We start from the raw sequence: 17,490 nt of genomic DNA on the forward strand, positions 1-17,490 counted from the left end.
ATTAATTTTTTTAATTTTTTGAGACGGAGTCTCGCTCTGTTGCCCAGGCTGGAGTGCAATGGCATGATCTGAGCTCACTGCAAGCTGCGCCTCCTGGGTTCACGCCATTCTCCTGCCTCAGCCTCTCGATTAACTGGGACTACAGGCGCCCACCACCATGCCCAGCTAATTTTTTTTTTTTTGTATTTTTTAGTAGAGACGGGGTTTCACCGTGTTAGCCAGGATGGTCTCGATCTCCTTGACCCTGTGATCTGCCCGCCTTGGCCTCCCAAAGTGCTGAGATTACAGGCGTGAGCCACCAGGCCTGGCCCAGTCTGTGTCTTTTAATTTGGGCATTTAGCCCATTTATATTTAAAGTTAGTATTGTTATGTATGAATTTGATCCTATCATTATGATGCTAGTTGGTTGTTTTGCCCATTATTTGATGCAGTTTCTTCATAGTGTTGATGGTCTTTACAATTTGGTATGTTTTTGTAGTGGCTGGTACTGGTTTCTCCCTTCCATATTTAGTGCTTCTTTCAGGAGCTCTTGTAAGGCAGGCCTGGTGGTGAGAAAATCTCTCAGCATTTGCTTGTCTGTAAAGGATTTTATTTCTCCTTCACTTATGAAGCTTAGTTTGGCTGGATATGAGATTCTGGGTTGAAATTCTTTTCTTCAAGAATGTTGAATATTGGCCCCCACTCTCTTCTGGCTTGTAGAGTGTCTGGTGAGAGATCAGCTGTTAGTCTGATGGGCTTCCCTTTGTGGATAACCTGACCTTTCTCTCTAGCTGCCCTTAACATTTTTTCCTTCATTTCAACCTTGGTGAATCTGACGATTATGTGTCTTGGGGTTGCTCTTCTCGAGGAGTATCTTTATGGTGTTCTCTGTATTTCCTGAATTTGAATCTTGACCTGTCTTGCTAGGTTGGGGAAATTCTCCTGGATAATATCCTGAAGAGCATTTTCCAAGTTGGTCCCATTCTCCCCGTCACTTTCAGGTACACCAATCAAATGTAGATTTGGTCTTTTCATATAGTCCCATATTTCTTGGAGGCTTTGTTCGTTCCTTTTCATTCCTTTTTCTCTAATCTTGTCTTTGTGCTTGATTTCATTAATGTGATCTTCAATCTCTGATATCCTTTCTTCTGCTTGATCAATTCAGCTGTTGATACTTGTGTGTGCTTCACGAAGTTCTTGTGCTGTGTTTTTCAGCTCCATCACATCATTTCTATTCTTCTCTAAACTGGTTATTCTAGTTAGCAATTCCTCTAACCATTTTCAAGGTTCTTAGCTTCCTTGCATTGGGTTAGAACATGCTCCTTTAACTTGGAGAAGTTTGTTATTGCCCACCTTCTGAAGCCTACTTCTGTCAATTTGTCAAAATCATTCTCTGTCCAGTTTTGTTCCCTTGCTGGCGAGGAGTTGTGATCATTTGGACAAGAAGAGGCATTCTGGTTTTTGGAATTTTCAGCCTTTTTGTGCTGGTTTCTCCCCATATTTGTGGATTCATCTACCTTTGATCTTTGATGTTGATGACCTTCAGATGGGGTCTCTGATTGGATGTGCTAATCCTTTCTGTTTGTTAGTTTTCCTTCTAACAGTCAGGCCCCTCTGCTGCAGGTCTGCTGGAGTTTGCTGGAGGTCCACTCCAGACCCTGTTTGCCTGGGTATCACCAGGAGAGGCTGCAGAACAGCAAAGTTTGCCGCTGGCTCCTTCCTCTGGAAGCTTCATCCCAGAGAGGCACCCACCAGATACCAGCCAGAACTCTCCTGTATGAGGTGTCTGTCAACCACTGCTGGGAGGTGTCTCCCATTCAGGAGGCACGGGTGTCGGGGACCCACTTGAGGAGGCACTCTGTCCCTTAGAAGAGCTCAAACACTGTGCTGGGAGATCCGCTGCTCTCTTCAGAGCCGCAGGCAGGAACAATTAAGTCTGCTGAAGCTGCACCCACAGCTGCGCCTTCCCCCAGGTGCTCTGTAACAGGGAGATGGGAGTTTGATCTATAAGTCCCTGACTGGGGCTGCCGCCTTTCTTTCAGAGATGCCCTGCCCAGAGAGGAGGAATCTAGAGAGCCAGTCTGGCTACAGTGGCTTTGCAGAGCTGAGATGTGGGCTATGCTGAGTTTGAACTTCCTGGTAGCTTTGTTTACACTGACTGTGAGGGGTAAACCGCCTACTCAAGCCTCATTAATGGCGGATGCCCCTCCCTCCACCAAGCTCGAGCATCCCAGGTCGACTTCAGACTGCTGTGCTGGCAGCAGGAATTTCAAGCCAGTGGATCTTAGCTTGCTGGCCTCACTGTGCTGGCAGCAGGAATTTCAAGCCAGTGGATCTTAGCTTGCTGGCCTCCATGGGGGTGGGATCTGCTGAGCTAAACCATTTGGTTCCCTGGCTTCAGCCCCCTTTCCAGGGAGTGAATCGTTCTGTCTTGCTGGTATTCCAGGTGCCACTGTGGTATGAAAATAATATCCTGAAGCTAGTTAGGTGTCTGCCCAAATGGCTGCCCAGTTTTGTGCTTGAAACTCAGGGCCCTGGTGGTGCAGGCACCTGTGGCAACTCCTGCTCTGGGGGTTGGAAAGACAGTGGGAAAAGGGTGGCATTTGGGGCCGGAATGCACCGTTCCTCAAGGCACAGTCCCTCATGGCTCCCCTTGGCTAGTGGAGGGAGTTCCCCAACCCCTTGAACTTCCCAGGTGAGGCAATGCCCCGCCCGCTTCTGCTTGCCCTTGGTGGGCTGCACCTGCTGTCTAACCAGCCACAGTGAGATGAGCCGGGTAACTCAGTTGGAAATTCAGCAATCACCCGCCTTCTGCGTTGATCTGGCTGGGAGCTGCAGACCGGAGCTGTTCCTATTCGGCCATCTTGCCAGCCACCCTCCAGTCTTTTTCTTTCTAATGTATATTATGAACTTCCCTAAGGACAGTTTTCATTTTAGGCTACACATTTTTAATGTGTTCTTTTTTGTAATGACTATGTTAAAATATTTTCTAATGTCAATTACACTTTTTTAAAAATAACTTTTGAACACTTGTACTATATCCCTACTACATATTGTTGCATGTATTTTGAATTTGGGGAGATATTAACATTAATGTTTTATGTATTCAATATTTGTTCATGGCACTTATATAGCCAGTCTTCCTGGTGTTCTTCATTTCTTCCTGCATTTCCGTGTTTCAATTTGCAATAATTTTTCTTTCTGTCTGAAGAAACAGTTTTTGTATATAGGAAAACATTCTTATGGTACCTTTATTTTTAAAAAAGTTGTTTCACATAGTATAGAATTAGAGGTTGGCAGATTCTTTTTTGTTATAAAACTTTAAACATGCCATTTCATTATTTCCAGCTTGTATTGTGATGTTGCAGACACCTGTCAGCTTTATTGTTGTTACTTTGAAGTAAAGTTCCCTTTTTTTCCTGGGCACTTTTAAGATTCCCTTTTTTTCCTTTTCATTTTCAGCAGTTTTGCGTTGTGTTTTGTTCTGTTTGTTTTGTTTGATTCTGCTTGTTGCTTCCCAAGCCTTTAAATTTCTTATAGACTATTTTTCAGAGCAGTCTTAGGTTCATAGCAAAATTGAGTGTAAGGTACAGAGGTTTCTCTTACACCCCCTGTCCACACATATGCATAGCCTCCCCCATTATCAACGTTCACCACTAGAATGGTACATTATTTTTACAATTGATGACCTTACATTCACACATTACTATCACCCAAGTCCACAGTTTTCATTAGAATTCAGTCTTGGTATTTTAAATTCTATGGGTTTAGACAAATGCATAATAGTATCCACATTATGGTATCATATAGAGTAGTTTCTCTGCCTTAAAAAATCTTCTGTGTTCCACCTATTTATTCCTTCTTCCCCTCTTAATCCTTGGCATCCACCGATCTTTTTACTTTTGCCATAGTTTTGCCTTTTTCAGAATGTTATATAGTTGAAATCATGATAGCCTTTTCAGACTAGCTTCTGTCACTTAGTAATGTGTATTTAAGTTTCCTCCATCTCTTTCCATGGCTTGATAGCTCATTTCATTTTAGCACTGAATAATATTCTGTTGGATAGAGATACCAGTTTATGAATCCATTCACCTTTTCCAAGTTTTGGCCATTATGAATAAAGCTGCTATAAACATCCATGTGCAGGATTTTGTATGGACATAAATTTTCAGCTGCTTTAGGTAAATACTAACTAGTTTGATTGCTGGATCATATGGTAAGAGTATGTTTAGTTTTATAAGCAATTGCCAAACTACCTTCCAATGTGGCTGTACCATTTTGCATTCCAGTCTACAATGAATGACGGTTCCTGCTGCTCCACATTCTCTTCAGCATGTGGTGTTTTGAATTTGGGCCTCACTGAGATTTGTTTATTCTGTGTTGCCTCACAATTTTTTTCGAAATACATTTAATGATTAATTTTCAAATAAAAATGTCATATTTTGTTGTCTGTTTCCTCTAAGATTCAAATTAGAAGAATGCAACACCTGTGATTGTGTCTCACATGTATACTATGTTCCTCTTTAAAACATTTTCTAATTATTTTCTTCTCTGTTGCTGGAATTTGGGTATTTTAAATTAACTAATCCATCCAGGAAACTATTTATCTCTCCTCCTATGTTTAATCTGCAGTTACATTATCTATTGAGATCATAATTTACTGATTATAAACTACTAATTATATATGTAATTATATAATCTACTGATTATAATCTACTGCTAGAGATTGCAATCTACTAATCTCAAATACTGTAATTTTCAAATCAAGAATGTCTGTTTGATTTTTTTTATAAATCCCAATTCTTTGAGAGTTTCTGCATCTTTTATCAATTTTGTCTAACTTTTACTCGATGTTCCTTTTTTTTTTTTTAAATCTCATCTGCTAACTGCTATATTTGGTCACTCTTTGGTGACAGTTTATTGTCGTGATTTGTTCAAATTGACCTGCTCATGCAAGCCTGGTATTTTTTGAATCAATGATTAATTTTTAGAAATCTCTGCAGCAATGGAGGTTCCAGATGATATTATTATATACGAGAAATTATTTAGTCTTTCTTTGTCTAGACAATAGTATGGGAACTAATGATCTAATTTGGGACTGTATTGTGTCACAAGTTCACATGGAGATTCTGTTTGGCTTTTCAGAGGTTTGGGGTTTTGCTATTTAAAATACCATTCCATGCCAGTTTTAGAATATGGCAATTTTCTTGAAGGAGAATACTCTATGGCTTCTCAATTCTCCAGTTTTGTTACTCCAGCTTGTGCGACTATCAAAATCTCCAGCCTTTTATGGACAGTAAAATCCAGTGCTGGGTGGCACCTCCCACCCCTAGGTTTTTTGTTGTTGTTGTTGTTGTTTTTTCTTCTGCAATTGTCCTCTTCTGGATCAAGTCCAGCTTCTCAGTCTCTAGTTCTTGCTAAAAATCAGCAAATACTACCGGGGAAAAAGTGCCTTTAGTGATTTTGCTCACCTTTGAGACTCTCTCCTATTTTTAGGATTTAAAAACTTCTAGTCTTTTTTGTTTCTATAGTTCACTGATTCCTTTACAAATATTATTTTCTGTTTTATCCAGCCTTCCTAGTTGTTCCCAACAGGAATATTGGAACACTATGAACTACTCTACACGGTGTACCACTGGCTTTGTTATGTAATGAATGGATACGTTTACTTCTACAATATTTATTATTTCCACCGTAGTTTCTCTTCTTTGATCCATACGTTATTTAAAACTCTGTTCCAAAATATCCACTTTTTAGGAGGAAGAAGAGAGGGAGGAATTGGAAGGGTAACCATTTTCATGTTGATTTCTAATTTTATTGCAATGCAGTCAAAGAATATTACCTTTATGACATTGTTCTTTGTATATGTAGTAAGTGTTGTTTGGTGGCATTGGCAACTTTAGAAAAAGTTCGATGCATGTTTGAACATTATATGAATCTTCTAATTGTTAGATATAAAGTCTGTGTGTGTGAGAGAGAGAGAAAATTAGATAAAACTTTTTAGATGGAATATTTAGATTCTCTGTATCTTTATTTTCTTTTCATCTATTGAATCTATCAATTATTGAAAGATCAATTATTGATACTAGAATTATCTAAATTTTATCATTAGTTTGAGAGGAAATTGCAATATACACATATATTAAATACTATCAAATACTTCTTATAATTATATAATTATTCCTTTTATGCATAATAATATTTTTACCTCAAGATATATTTTGTAAAATATTAATATTGTGAGCCAGCTCTTTGGGGGTTATTTTATTTGGTGATTCTTTGTTGTTGTATTAATTATTAAGCTTTACATGTGTTATTTATGGCCAGATAGATGGGAATTTTATTAAACCCAATCCAAGAAGTTTTTAAAGCAAGTTCCTTTTACCCTAATTGGACTACTAATATATTTTATTTTATTTCTATTTTCATTTTACCCAATATTTTCTCTCCAGCTGTTTTCTTTTTTACTTCTATTGCAATGATTTTTTAAAATTTTCTTTTCCCCTCTATTATTTTGCTAGTTATTAATTATAGTTCTTTATTTCAGTACTCATTTTGAAAAGTACATATTCTTATATTAACGTAGTCTAAAATTAGTTATTTCTATCCTGAGTCTGAACAATAGTAGAGTTTAGATTTGTTCATGTTTTATCTAATCTTATGCTATTGAATTCACTATATTACTTCCTTCACTGCATAAATCTCACACACCTCAAAACTTAGACATTATTATTACTATCACTGTTTTTTTTATTGAGAATGTTTATGAAGATTTTCATGCCAGTTTTCTTGTATTTACCCCTTGTTTCTATGGTCGGCTTCCTTTTTTTTGTAGCACTTTTTTTACTAGTTCCTTCACTGAGGGTCTTTTCCTGATTAATGCTTATTGTAATAGATAACATTTAAATTTTCATTTATACATTAGTGTAGTTATTTATAATTGTAATTATATTAATTATAATATAATTATATAATGTAATTAAATATAATATATAATGTAATTATATAATTAAATGTAATTAAATATAATTACATTATAATTACATATATGTTATCCAAATGTATAACGGATATATATGTATACACACAAGTACATTACAACTGTATACATTATACATTTGTGTATTTACTTGAACAACTTTTATCACATATCGGTGAAAGTTTTTATTCTCAAAAATCTGTTTATTACACCAATAATTGTATATGAAGTATCATTATGAAGTGGTTTCTTTCTCTAACTTACAAAAAGATATATTTGGGTTGTGGTGGCCCAGTAAATGTGAACTTCAAACTCTCTCTCTTTATGTTAAAAAAGTATTTCATCATCATTTTTCTCTAGTTTTGTATCTGTGGTCTCTCTCTTCACAGGGAAACATTTCTTTACTTGGTTTGTAATTATGATTTGTGAGCTCATATTCAGTGAAACATGTTTTCCCTCTGAGAACTTCATGCTTGCTGAGGTGATAAAGTGTCTCATCATAGTCATATTTCAATTGTTATCACAGGACTAGCAAAGATCTCCACATAATAGGATCATATATTATGTTACATATATGGTTTAGTATTTCTTGAGCTTCATACTGATGTTCATGTGCTCACGGTAGCTTTGGGTTTTGATTTCTAGCATTCTCAGATTTTTTTCAAGCCGAATTTTTTTGATACTTCCCTGCAGTGACAGATTCTTAAAGTTATTTTCAAATATGCTTGATGGTAGTTAACAACAGCATTTTCAGGCTTTTTGATTTAGGCATGAATCTCCATCCCCTACTCACCAGCACCTGTACTCACAGACATTTTGAAACCACACATTTATTTAATCAGTTATATATCTTATCTGATACTCAGGCAGTGGCAGCATCAATTCATGATTTTGTCTCTCCAGATTTGAATTTTTTTAAACTTTAATTTTGCACCTAGGAATTATCTTTTCTTCTTCAACCTCAGCTATACATTCAAAAAAATGTATTTTACCTATGATTTGTGATTTCTATGTGTTTTTAGTGAAAGGGGATTCAGTCTACCATGAAGCTAGAATGCATAAACAACATTTTAATATCCATACAATATTCTATCTTATTTGATCAGAGATTTATTATAACTTTTATTATACTCCTTTGTCTTTCTAGATCAGTTTTTTCTTAGTATTCATAAAAACTGCACTGTTAAGAGTGTTGTAAATTACTTAAACATTTAAGAAAATCTGGAAACCTTTTTTAAAAATATTTTTTTAAAAATAGAAATGAACTGCGCTGACACCAAACTTATAACTTCCGTAAGAGTATTTTTACATTCCTAGATCACCTTCTTGTCTTTTAATGAAACAGGCAGATTATTAGTTAACTAGTGAGACAACTTATTATTGAAAAACATGTTCAAAGCCCAATTTGAATTTAATCATGTAAATGGGTTTCATATTATCTGGGTACCATTCTCATATCATTCCAAATTTTTTTCTTATTAGTAGATAAAATGAATTTTGGTTCTTCACAATTACATTTTTATTGGATTGCATTGGATCACATTATATGTTAGTCTTTGTTTCAGACAATTTCACCTGTGCAGTTCCTTTAACACACCTTTTACTGAGGAAATCCTAAATACAGTGTTGATGCGGAGATGTGCTACATGGTTGGCACACGTAAAAACCCTAGGCCACCACCTCTATGAGAGACATTAACTTCATAAGCATCGCTTGCCCTTTTACCCTGTTCAGTCCTTTGTTCAGGGACTCCATCCAACTCCCATTGCCTTTCCCTGGCTAACCCCTGCCCATTCAGTGGTATCAACAAGTTGTTGCCCTCTCTCAAAGCCTTTCCTGCTTACATTTTTCTCTGCCTTATTTCCCTTTTATATTCTCCCATAATATCTTATGTACATCTTTATGTGTTAATGAACAGATTTTAAAATGAGCATTTTAAAATTACACTTTTTTTTTTTTTTTTTTTTTAAATGGAGTCTTGCTCTGTCACCCAGGCTGAAGTGCAGTGGTGCAATCTTGGCTCACTGCAACCTCTGCATCCCAGGTTCAAGCAATTCTCCTGCCTCAGCCTCCTGAGTAGCTGGAACTACAGGCACGCACCACCACACCTGGTTAATTTTTGTATTTTTAGTAGAGATGGGGTTTCACCATGTTGGCCAGGGTGGTCTCGAACTCCTGACCTCAGGTGATCCATCCGCCTCGGCCTCCCAAAGTGCTAGGATTACAGGCATAAGCCACCATACCCAGCCAAAATCACACTCTTAAAGTCATACTCAGCATCTTTGCACCTTCACTGCTTGTCATGTATTATGATTTTTCTTCCGTTACGCTTCAAATAATAGTAAGACTCATAGTAAGACTCACAGAGTACAGTCATAGGACCAGTAATTAACTGGAGCTTCGCCAGGAGTTTGTACCAAGAATGCCTGGATTTTGAACTGAGGTAGCTTAGCTAGTGCTTAAAAACAGCACTTCTGGAGGCCAGACTTAACTTTTGTTAGAACGCATCCATCTGATCACATAAAAACTCTGATTTCTTCATTAGTTCCATTATTGGAAAAGGCATCCCGGATGGTTTTAGGAGTCTGTGATCATCTTATGAGGTGTGTCACATAACATCTGGCATGTGTTTTGTTTTCTGATGAGAGATTCAATTGACTTCTTGTACATGACTCATTTTTAGTTAAGAAATGAGAAGGCTGTTTTTGTTTGCTTTTTATTTCCAGAACATTTTGTATTAAAAAAATAATTTGAGCTGGGTGCAGTGGCTCACGTTTGTAATCCCAGCACTTTGGGAGGCTAAGGTGGATGGATCACTTGAGGTCAGGAGCTCGAAACCAGCCTGGCCAAGATGGTGAAACCCCATCTCTACTTAAAACACAAACAAATTAGCCGGGTATGGTGGCAGGTGCCTGTAATCCCAGCTACTTGGGAGGCCGAGGCAGAAGACTCGCTGGAACCGGGAGGCGGAGGTTGCAGTGAGCCAAGATCATGCCATTGCACTCAGCCTGGGCGACAGAGTGGGTCTCCGTTTCAAAAAACAAAACAAAACAAAAACAACAACAAAAAAGTGCTTTGAAAAGGGCCTCTATTGCATCTATCTTTAAATAACATCTGTGTTAATTCCGTTCCCCTTTAAACTCATCTCTTATTATAATAACAAACATGTGGGTTATTGAACTGAAAAGCTAGGCTTTTAAACAGAATAATGCAAGTCATTTACATTAGTCGTGGTTACAGTCATTCTCTATAACTTTCAAATCAAAGAAAAATCCCTTGGTGTTCCAAATCTAAGAACAATGAAATTTAAATTTATCAGAGTCTCAGTTGAAGATTCTGACTTTACACTTGAGTAAAATAAGAATAGGAATAGATAGATGGTCACTTTGAGGGTCCTTTTGGGTCATTTTTGGTCTTACAGACCTCACCCTAGTCTATAAGAAGTTCTACTAATTACCATTCAAATTTCGTAGACATGATTATCATGTTTATAAGACTTTAATTTTCTCATGATAAAACTGTATCTTTTTGTTCATATGAATATATGATGGTATGATATTTTTGATACATAGTTGTAATCATACCTCTATGTAAGTATGCACTCATCGTTTTTGAATATTTTATATTTTATATACATTTACATTTTATTGCATAAACATGTCATTATATTATAAACTATTGTCTTTATCGTCATATTTTTTTTTACATGACCATATGATAGTCATTGATTTCCTATAACTGGTGTTTATGGGTTTCTATAATCCAGAATTCCAAGAGAGGCCCCTGTATCATAGGGCTGGAACAAGAAAGAAACAAAAGTTGTATACTTGTCACATTCCTCCTGTTCCCCACTGGTGCTTCTAAACCGAAATCTCTCTGATCTTGAAGTTTTTGAGCCTTAGCATCTTAAAGCTGTGATTGATCTTGATTCTCACCCATATTTCCTATGGATGTTGGCCACCTACCACTGTCCCAAGTTCTTTCTGATCATGTGCAATTTCACGTTTATATTATTAGTCCACCCTACACTATTTAATAATGATTTGACCTCAATCTAGATGACCTCTACCTGCACCCTTCTTTACTCTTGTGACAATACCTAGTCATGTCTCAGAACTTTCTCTCTGAAATCTTAAATCCCTAAATCTCACTCCCTGATAAAGTTCCTTTTTTTGTAAAATGTCTGCTCTTTTTCATCATTGATGATTGCGTTCTCTTTACTACTGTATTCTTTTCTCCAAATTATCAGGCTCCCTCTAACCTTACTTTTTTACTCATTCCCCATCGATCCCTATAAGTGTTATGCCTTCTTTCACTTTCAACTTCACTGACAGCTTTTATACCTTTGGTCTTTCTCCACAGGTGATCTACAAAACCTCAACCTAAATTGAATCGAAATTTACTCGTCTTTGTTTCAGCCACTAGGTTGAATATCACTCAACTGAGTACTATGTTAGTGCTCTCCAAACTCATGCACTCCGTCCTCAGCTGAAGCAACATGTTTTCTGACTCATTACATTAAGCACTCCTGTAGTACTTACTCAGCTCTTCCATATTTCCCTAAGTGGCTGTTCTAATCTTTGGATCCTTTTCCAAATATTACTAATAAACTTCCATGCACCTTTGACCTATATATCAAATCATGTTGCCTCCTTCTTCACTCAGACATGCACTGATATCAGAAAGTTATTTCCTTAAGTCAGTAAGGTATTCTATGAATACCTTCAGCAAACATCATATGCAACTGTGAAACTGTAAACATTCCTATTAAACTCAGAAGGAAAAATAAGGAGCTCAGTATTGCCCATATATTTCAATAGTATGTTGGAAATCCTAGCCAATGCAAATTAGAAGAAATAAGAATTAGAAACAAGTGGCAGGACTATTTTTATGTGGGGAAAGTGTAGTATTAGAATGGATACTGGAGAAGACATGTAAAACTCATTAAAGTGACATGTTTATATATCCTAGTCCATGTGACAAACAGGTATATGACATATGATAACCCATGTTAGCTGAGTTTTAAATCTGAACAGGGTGGTGGGACTGTTCTAGCTGTGGTGAAAAAAAGTGGCAAAATATATGGGAATCTTAAGAGAAAATTTGTACCAATCAATGGTAGCAGCATGCTAATTACAGTGAGCTTAATTTAGGATTTTGGGGGGACATTTAATCTCAAATTATTATTTTATTTTCAAATGCTGTAACTTTTAATACTCTATTTAGAGGAGATATTTTCTTTTACCCTCCTTCCTTTTTTCTTTCTTCCTGCCTTCTTCCATTTGATTATAATGCAAAATTAATTATCTCAAAATCTTCGTTTTCCACTCTTTGTTGTATTAATGTGATTTAGCTCTCTTAAAATTCATGTTATCTTTTATGTTTAAATCAAATTTTAAAAAGTTTTTATTTCATCCGTTGTTTAATACAACTATAATAAAAAATATGATTTTCTCCTTCTCCGCTCCTCTTCTCCCTTCCCCAGTCCCTCTCTGTGTATCCTTATCTTCATCTTTCTGTCCTACTTTGTCTTGATTTAACATTGAAGTAATTTCAGTTACCTTAATAAGCCAAATGAAGTAACTGGGCTTATCATCTGTCTATTCATCCATCCGTCCACCTAACCACCCATTCATTAAGAATTCATCTATTTGTAGATGATAAATTTCTATAAAATCTATTTTAATTTGTAAAGATATAAAAAAACTGCATCCATATGTGTATTTCATCTTTTTGCTGTTTCTTCATGTAGTTATATTTCTAAAAATAATATGTTCATTCTACCTTTTGCTTAAAGATTACATCTCTACTTTCCTGATAGGCCTGTGGATACCAGGCCTTGACATTCTGCGTGAAGGTTTAAATGAGTTGTTGAGAACTTCAGATATACTTTCAGCTAATCTCCATTTTCAACCCTTCTGCATTGCTTTTCCCTAGACCATGTGTGCCTCAGTCTTGAGACTTTCTGGAGTTCCACCCAATTCAGAAATTCTCTTCTCATCAAAAATCTTCCTCTTGTCATTTAGGCTGTAGCTTTCACTAAATCTGTTCATATTCTTCCCTGAATCTTCTAACTTTCCCATACATGGGCAAGGTGATTCTTTTAAAATTTTATTAAAATAATTTGTTTAAATTATTTCTTACCATTATGTTTTGTTTCTGGAGACAGAAAAAAGTCACAAGCAGTCAGCTGACCATCTTTAATTAGGGTAAGCTCTGCATTAAATTTTTTTCAGAAACAAAATATCCAGCAGATGGATTCAAAGGTGAAATTAAATCCCCATTCCATCATGTTTAGTAATTATGTGATCTTTGGTAAATCAGAACTTCCTACACCTAAATATCTTAATCTATAAAAGGAGTTTAAAATTTATTTTATAAGGATATGGGAAACAGAGAACATATAATGGATCAAAAATAATTGATATTATGATAACTTGTTATTTGAAAATAACATTATAACTTACACTTGGTAATAATTCATTTTCTGAAATGATTATTCAAGTATATGTCTTCATTAGTAAAACAGAACATAAATATTTAACTAAAGAATATCAAGGAGTTTAAATATTGCCATTTTTATTGATAATTTAAACCAAAAGATCAAATATCTTGCTAAAATTTTTCTTAATATTTCAGTATCATATACTATGCAACACACCATTTAGCCAAGAAATTTTCAAATAAAATCTTTCTAGTATTTTAAATATGATAGATAGCTCTATGCCATATTAGTTAACATAGTATTTCATAAATAGAATTTCACAATTGTATTAATTCAAAACGTAAATATAAGTTCAAGACTGCTTTATATGTAGTTTATTTTGCATTAATTTTTTTTGAAACTGTGTTCTTCACGATAATTGAATATATTTAAAATAATCATTGCTGTTTTATTACATTTTCCAAGTTGTAACTATTCATTTGTCTTACATGATGATGAAATTGGTATTTATAACCTATATTCTTAGATGATTCCTTTTGGGAACTTGATAATTGGTAAAATAATTGTATCTAAAATATGAAAATGAAAATGATATGAACATTTTTTTGCCTGGCTTATACATATACACTTGCCCCTAAAATTTCATTTATTAGGGCTAGATTTCACAGATTAATACTGACATTTTAGTCGTGACAACTGCCATTTTCATTCCTGCTGCTAATAACTAGTATAAATATTTGCATATTCATTCAGACATATAATGATTAATGTTTGTATTTTTTAGGTATAGCTTACTTGAGTGGAATGTGTAGTGAAAAGAGAAAATGTATTATTGCTGAAGACAATGGCTTGAATCTTGCTTTTACAATTGCTCATGAAATGGGTCACAAGTAAGTAAAAATCATGGCTATGTTAAATATGTTAGCATATAACTTTGTAATTCGAGTTACTGAATTACCTGGATATCTTTTGATTTTTAATTTGGGCTTCAAGTTTTTATAAAACTAGGAAGACAAGAAGGGGTGAAGACTGACTACATTTAAAGAATGTCTTTTGAGTGTTGCTACTATTCCTGCTTCTTTGAATAAAATCTTATTACATTATTAAAATCCCTATCAAGACAGTCATTACATAGTGCATGATTGATTTCACTACAGATTTGTAAATGATACAAATATTTCCATAATCTTGAGACTACAAAGCTATAAACTTTTCAAACACTTAGTACAAATGAAAGTAATTCCAGCCTATGGTAGTACCTGTATTTGTTATTACCAGGCATAAGTGAAGGAATTAACCCTCATGATTTAGATGTAATGTACTTGAAAGACAATGAAATTAGACATATAATTAACACATATTGAATATTAACTATGTCTCAGGAACAGTTATAAACATTTTCAATAGATTAGTTCATTTAATACAAAACCCAAAGAGGTAGTTATTGTTCTAATTTTCATTTCACTGAAATTAATAATAGCAATAATTAGTAATAGCAACACTTATATAGTACTTACTATTAATATTTGCCAGACACGTTTTTAAGTGCTTTGTATGTACTCATAACAATTTTGTGATGTGTTATTAGTGTACCCATTTTATTGGAAAAATACAGAAATATAGAGAATTTACCCTCCTGAAATTATTAAAATGGCAATTGTTGGAGTGAGGGGTTTGAACTCAAGCCATTCAACTCAGGTCAAACTGTTCCATAACATTAACAAACTGTTCCATTAAGTTATCTGTTATCTTCCGGCCTAGATTCCTCATCAGTGAATTGGGATAATACCTTTGTTATGGGATTAGTTTAGGATTCAAATTACATAAAGCTATGATCATATTTTTAGGAAGTTTATTAAAGTAGAAATGGCGGCCTGGCACTGTGGCTCATGCCTGTAATCTCAGCACTTCGGGAGGTCGAGGTGGGCGGATCAGGAGATCAAGAGATCGAGACCATCCTGGCCAACATGAAACCCCGTCTCTAATAAAAATACAAAAATTAGTTAGGCATGGTGGTACGCACCTGTAGTCCCAGCTACTGGGGAAGCTGAGGCAGGAGAATTGCTTGAACCCAGGAGGTAGAGGTTGCAGTGAGCCGAGATTACGCCACTGCACTCCAGCCTGGTGACAGAGTGAGACTCTATCTCAAAAAAAAAAAAAAAAAAAAAAAAAAAAATGGTGGGTGCAGCACACCAGCATGGCACATGTATACATATGTAACTTACCTGCACGTTGCGCACATGTACCATAGAGCCTAAAGTATAATAATAATAATAATGATAATAATAATAATAATAATAATAATAATAAAGAAAAAAAAAGGCATAGGTTGGGGAATCAGACTTAATTTTGAATGCAGGCATCCCTAATTGCTGGCAGTATCAGCAGTACAAATGAAAGTATTTTAATTGGACTCAGATTTAGTGAGGCCCTACTAGGGAGGTGATCTTTATGGAGGGAGGGCTCTTTAGTTAAAGACATATTTAGTTTGGCCTTCAGTGTTTAAAAAATTCAATTAGTTGCCAACATTAAAAAAGTATAAATTTGACATAAAAGTAAGATTTGCAGACCTGGTAACACTCAACCCACAGTCCCATATGGCAACCACTCCTAGGAGCTGTGTAGGATCTGTACCCTTTAAATTAGACCCATCTTTCTCAGTTCATCAGAGGCCACAACACCCTAGTATATGGTACACCCAGCTCACTTCATTTTCATTATATTCCTGGAGTCTGTAGGCAGTTGAGTAAAGTTTAGTTGGCAGTGGAATTTGACTGGTAAAAGAAAGCTTACAAGAAACAATTTACATTGGACATGACAGTAGTTGATTTAAAAAGTTATTCAAATAAACACAAGTGATCAAATTGTAATTACACAGCTCATTGAATTACCAAAATTAAATATAGCAATGTATCCATAACCCACCCCAAGAAACAGAACAATATCAATACCAATTGATTTTTAATTTTTTCACTGACCAAAATTTACTCCATACAAATGTTTGGAAATGTGTATACATTGTGGAATGGCAAAATCGAGCAAATTAACATAAGCATTACCTCACATACTTAGCAGTTGTGTTGAGAACTTAAAATCTACTCTCCTACTAATTTTCAAATAATTGATTTTTGATGTCACCATTTTTAAATGTATAGATATGCAGTTGTCCCTCGGTATTTGCCAGGGGATTGGTTCCTGGACCTCTGCATATCCCCAAATCCATGCCTATCCAAGTCCAGCAGTTGGTCTTGTGGAACTCACTTATTTGAGAAGTTTGTCCTCTATATATGCAAATTTAGCAACCTGCAAACACTGCAATTTTGATCCTTGTTTAGTTTTTAAAAAATTGCCTATAAGTGGACCTACACAGTTCAAACCCATGTTGTTCAAGGGTCAAGTGTCCTTTCAGATTCTCCCATACAGGCTTTCAGTCTTCAGTCAACTGACCAAGAATATGAGGAGTTAATTTATTACTTAAAAAAAAGATAAATATACTTTAACGTCATCATCCTTTAGGGAAAGTATGCAGTGCAATAACGTTGTTTAATATTTCATTCTAGGAATGATAGGCTATAGATTCTTAATTCCAAAACAATTTTGATAATTGAAAGGTATTTTCAGTTTAGTAATAAAACCTATGAAAAATCATAGGCATCATTTGAAGGAAAAATGCTGAGAATAATGTCTAGAGGCAAGAAAAAATTATTAATAATTAATTTTACAAAGATACATGTAATCATAAATATAATTCTCATAAAATACAGATTTATGAATAATTATGATTTTTGCTCTTGAGCTATACAGTAACACCTTGATATACAAACAGTGTATATTTTTGTCAACAGATTTTAAATAATTTTGTCAAGTACCCTGAATGGTTTACTTTTAAAAAGTATATTTTTAAACCGATATGTTTAAAACCAGACATGCAAAATTGATTTCTTCAACCTTCATTGTATTCTAAAATGTAGGAGAAACACTAAGGGAATCAAATTCAATACGAGTGAATTTATTAACATCTAAACTGTTGACCATGGAGCTACAACTATCTAAACTAAAAACTAAATAACGTAATTTAGGGAAAGGC

The 17,490-nt window shown here is 35.1% G+C and overlaps 1 protein-coding gene across 4 annotated transcripts in view; it reads left to right on the forward strand.

Annotated features, from left to right (window-relative positions):
* Positions 1 to 17,490, forward strand: part of ADAMTS19 (ADAM metallopeptidase with thrombospondin type 1 motif 19) — a 283,956-nt gene that overhangs the window by 121,716 nt on the left and 144,750 nt on the right. For all 4 annotated transcript variants that reach the window (XM_054488423.1, XM_063665471.1, XM_063665472.1 and 1 more), the window contains one exon: positions 14,188 to 14,293. In XM_054488423.1, the coding sequence (XP_054344398.1) occupies positions 14,188 to 14,293 (106 nt within the window). The remainder of the gene's footprint in view (positions 1 to 14,187; positions 14,294 to 17,490) is intronic.

Source organism: Pongo pygmaeus, chromosome 4 (genome assembly GCF_028885625.2).
Source record: "Pongo pygmaeus isolate AG05252 chromosome 4, NHGRI_mPonPyg2-v2.0_pri, whole genome shotgun sequence".
Taxonomy (NCBI): Eukaryota; Metazoa; Chordata; class Mammalia; order Primates; family Hominidae; genus Pongo; species Pongo pygmaeus.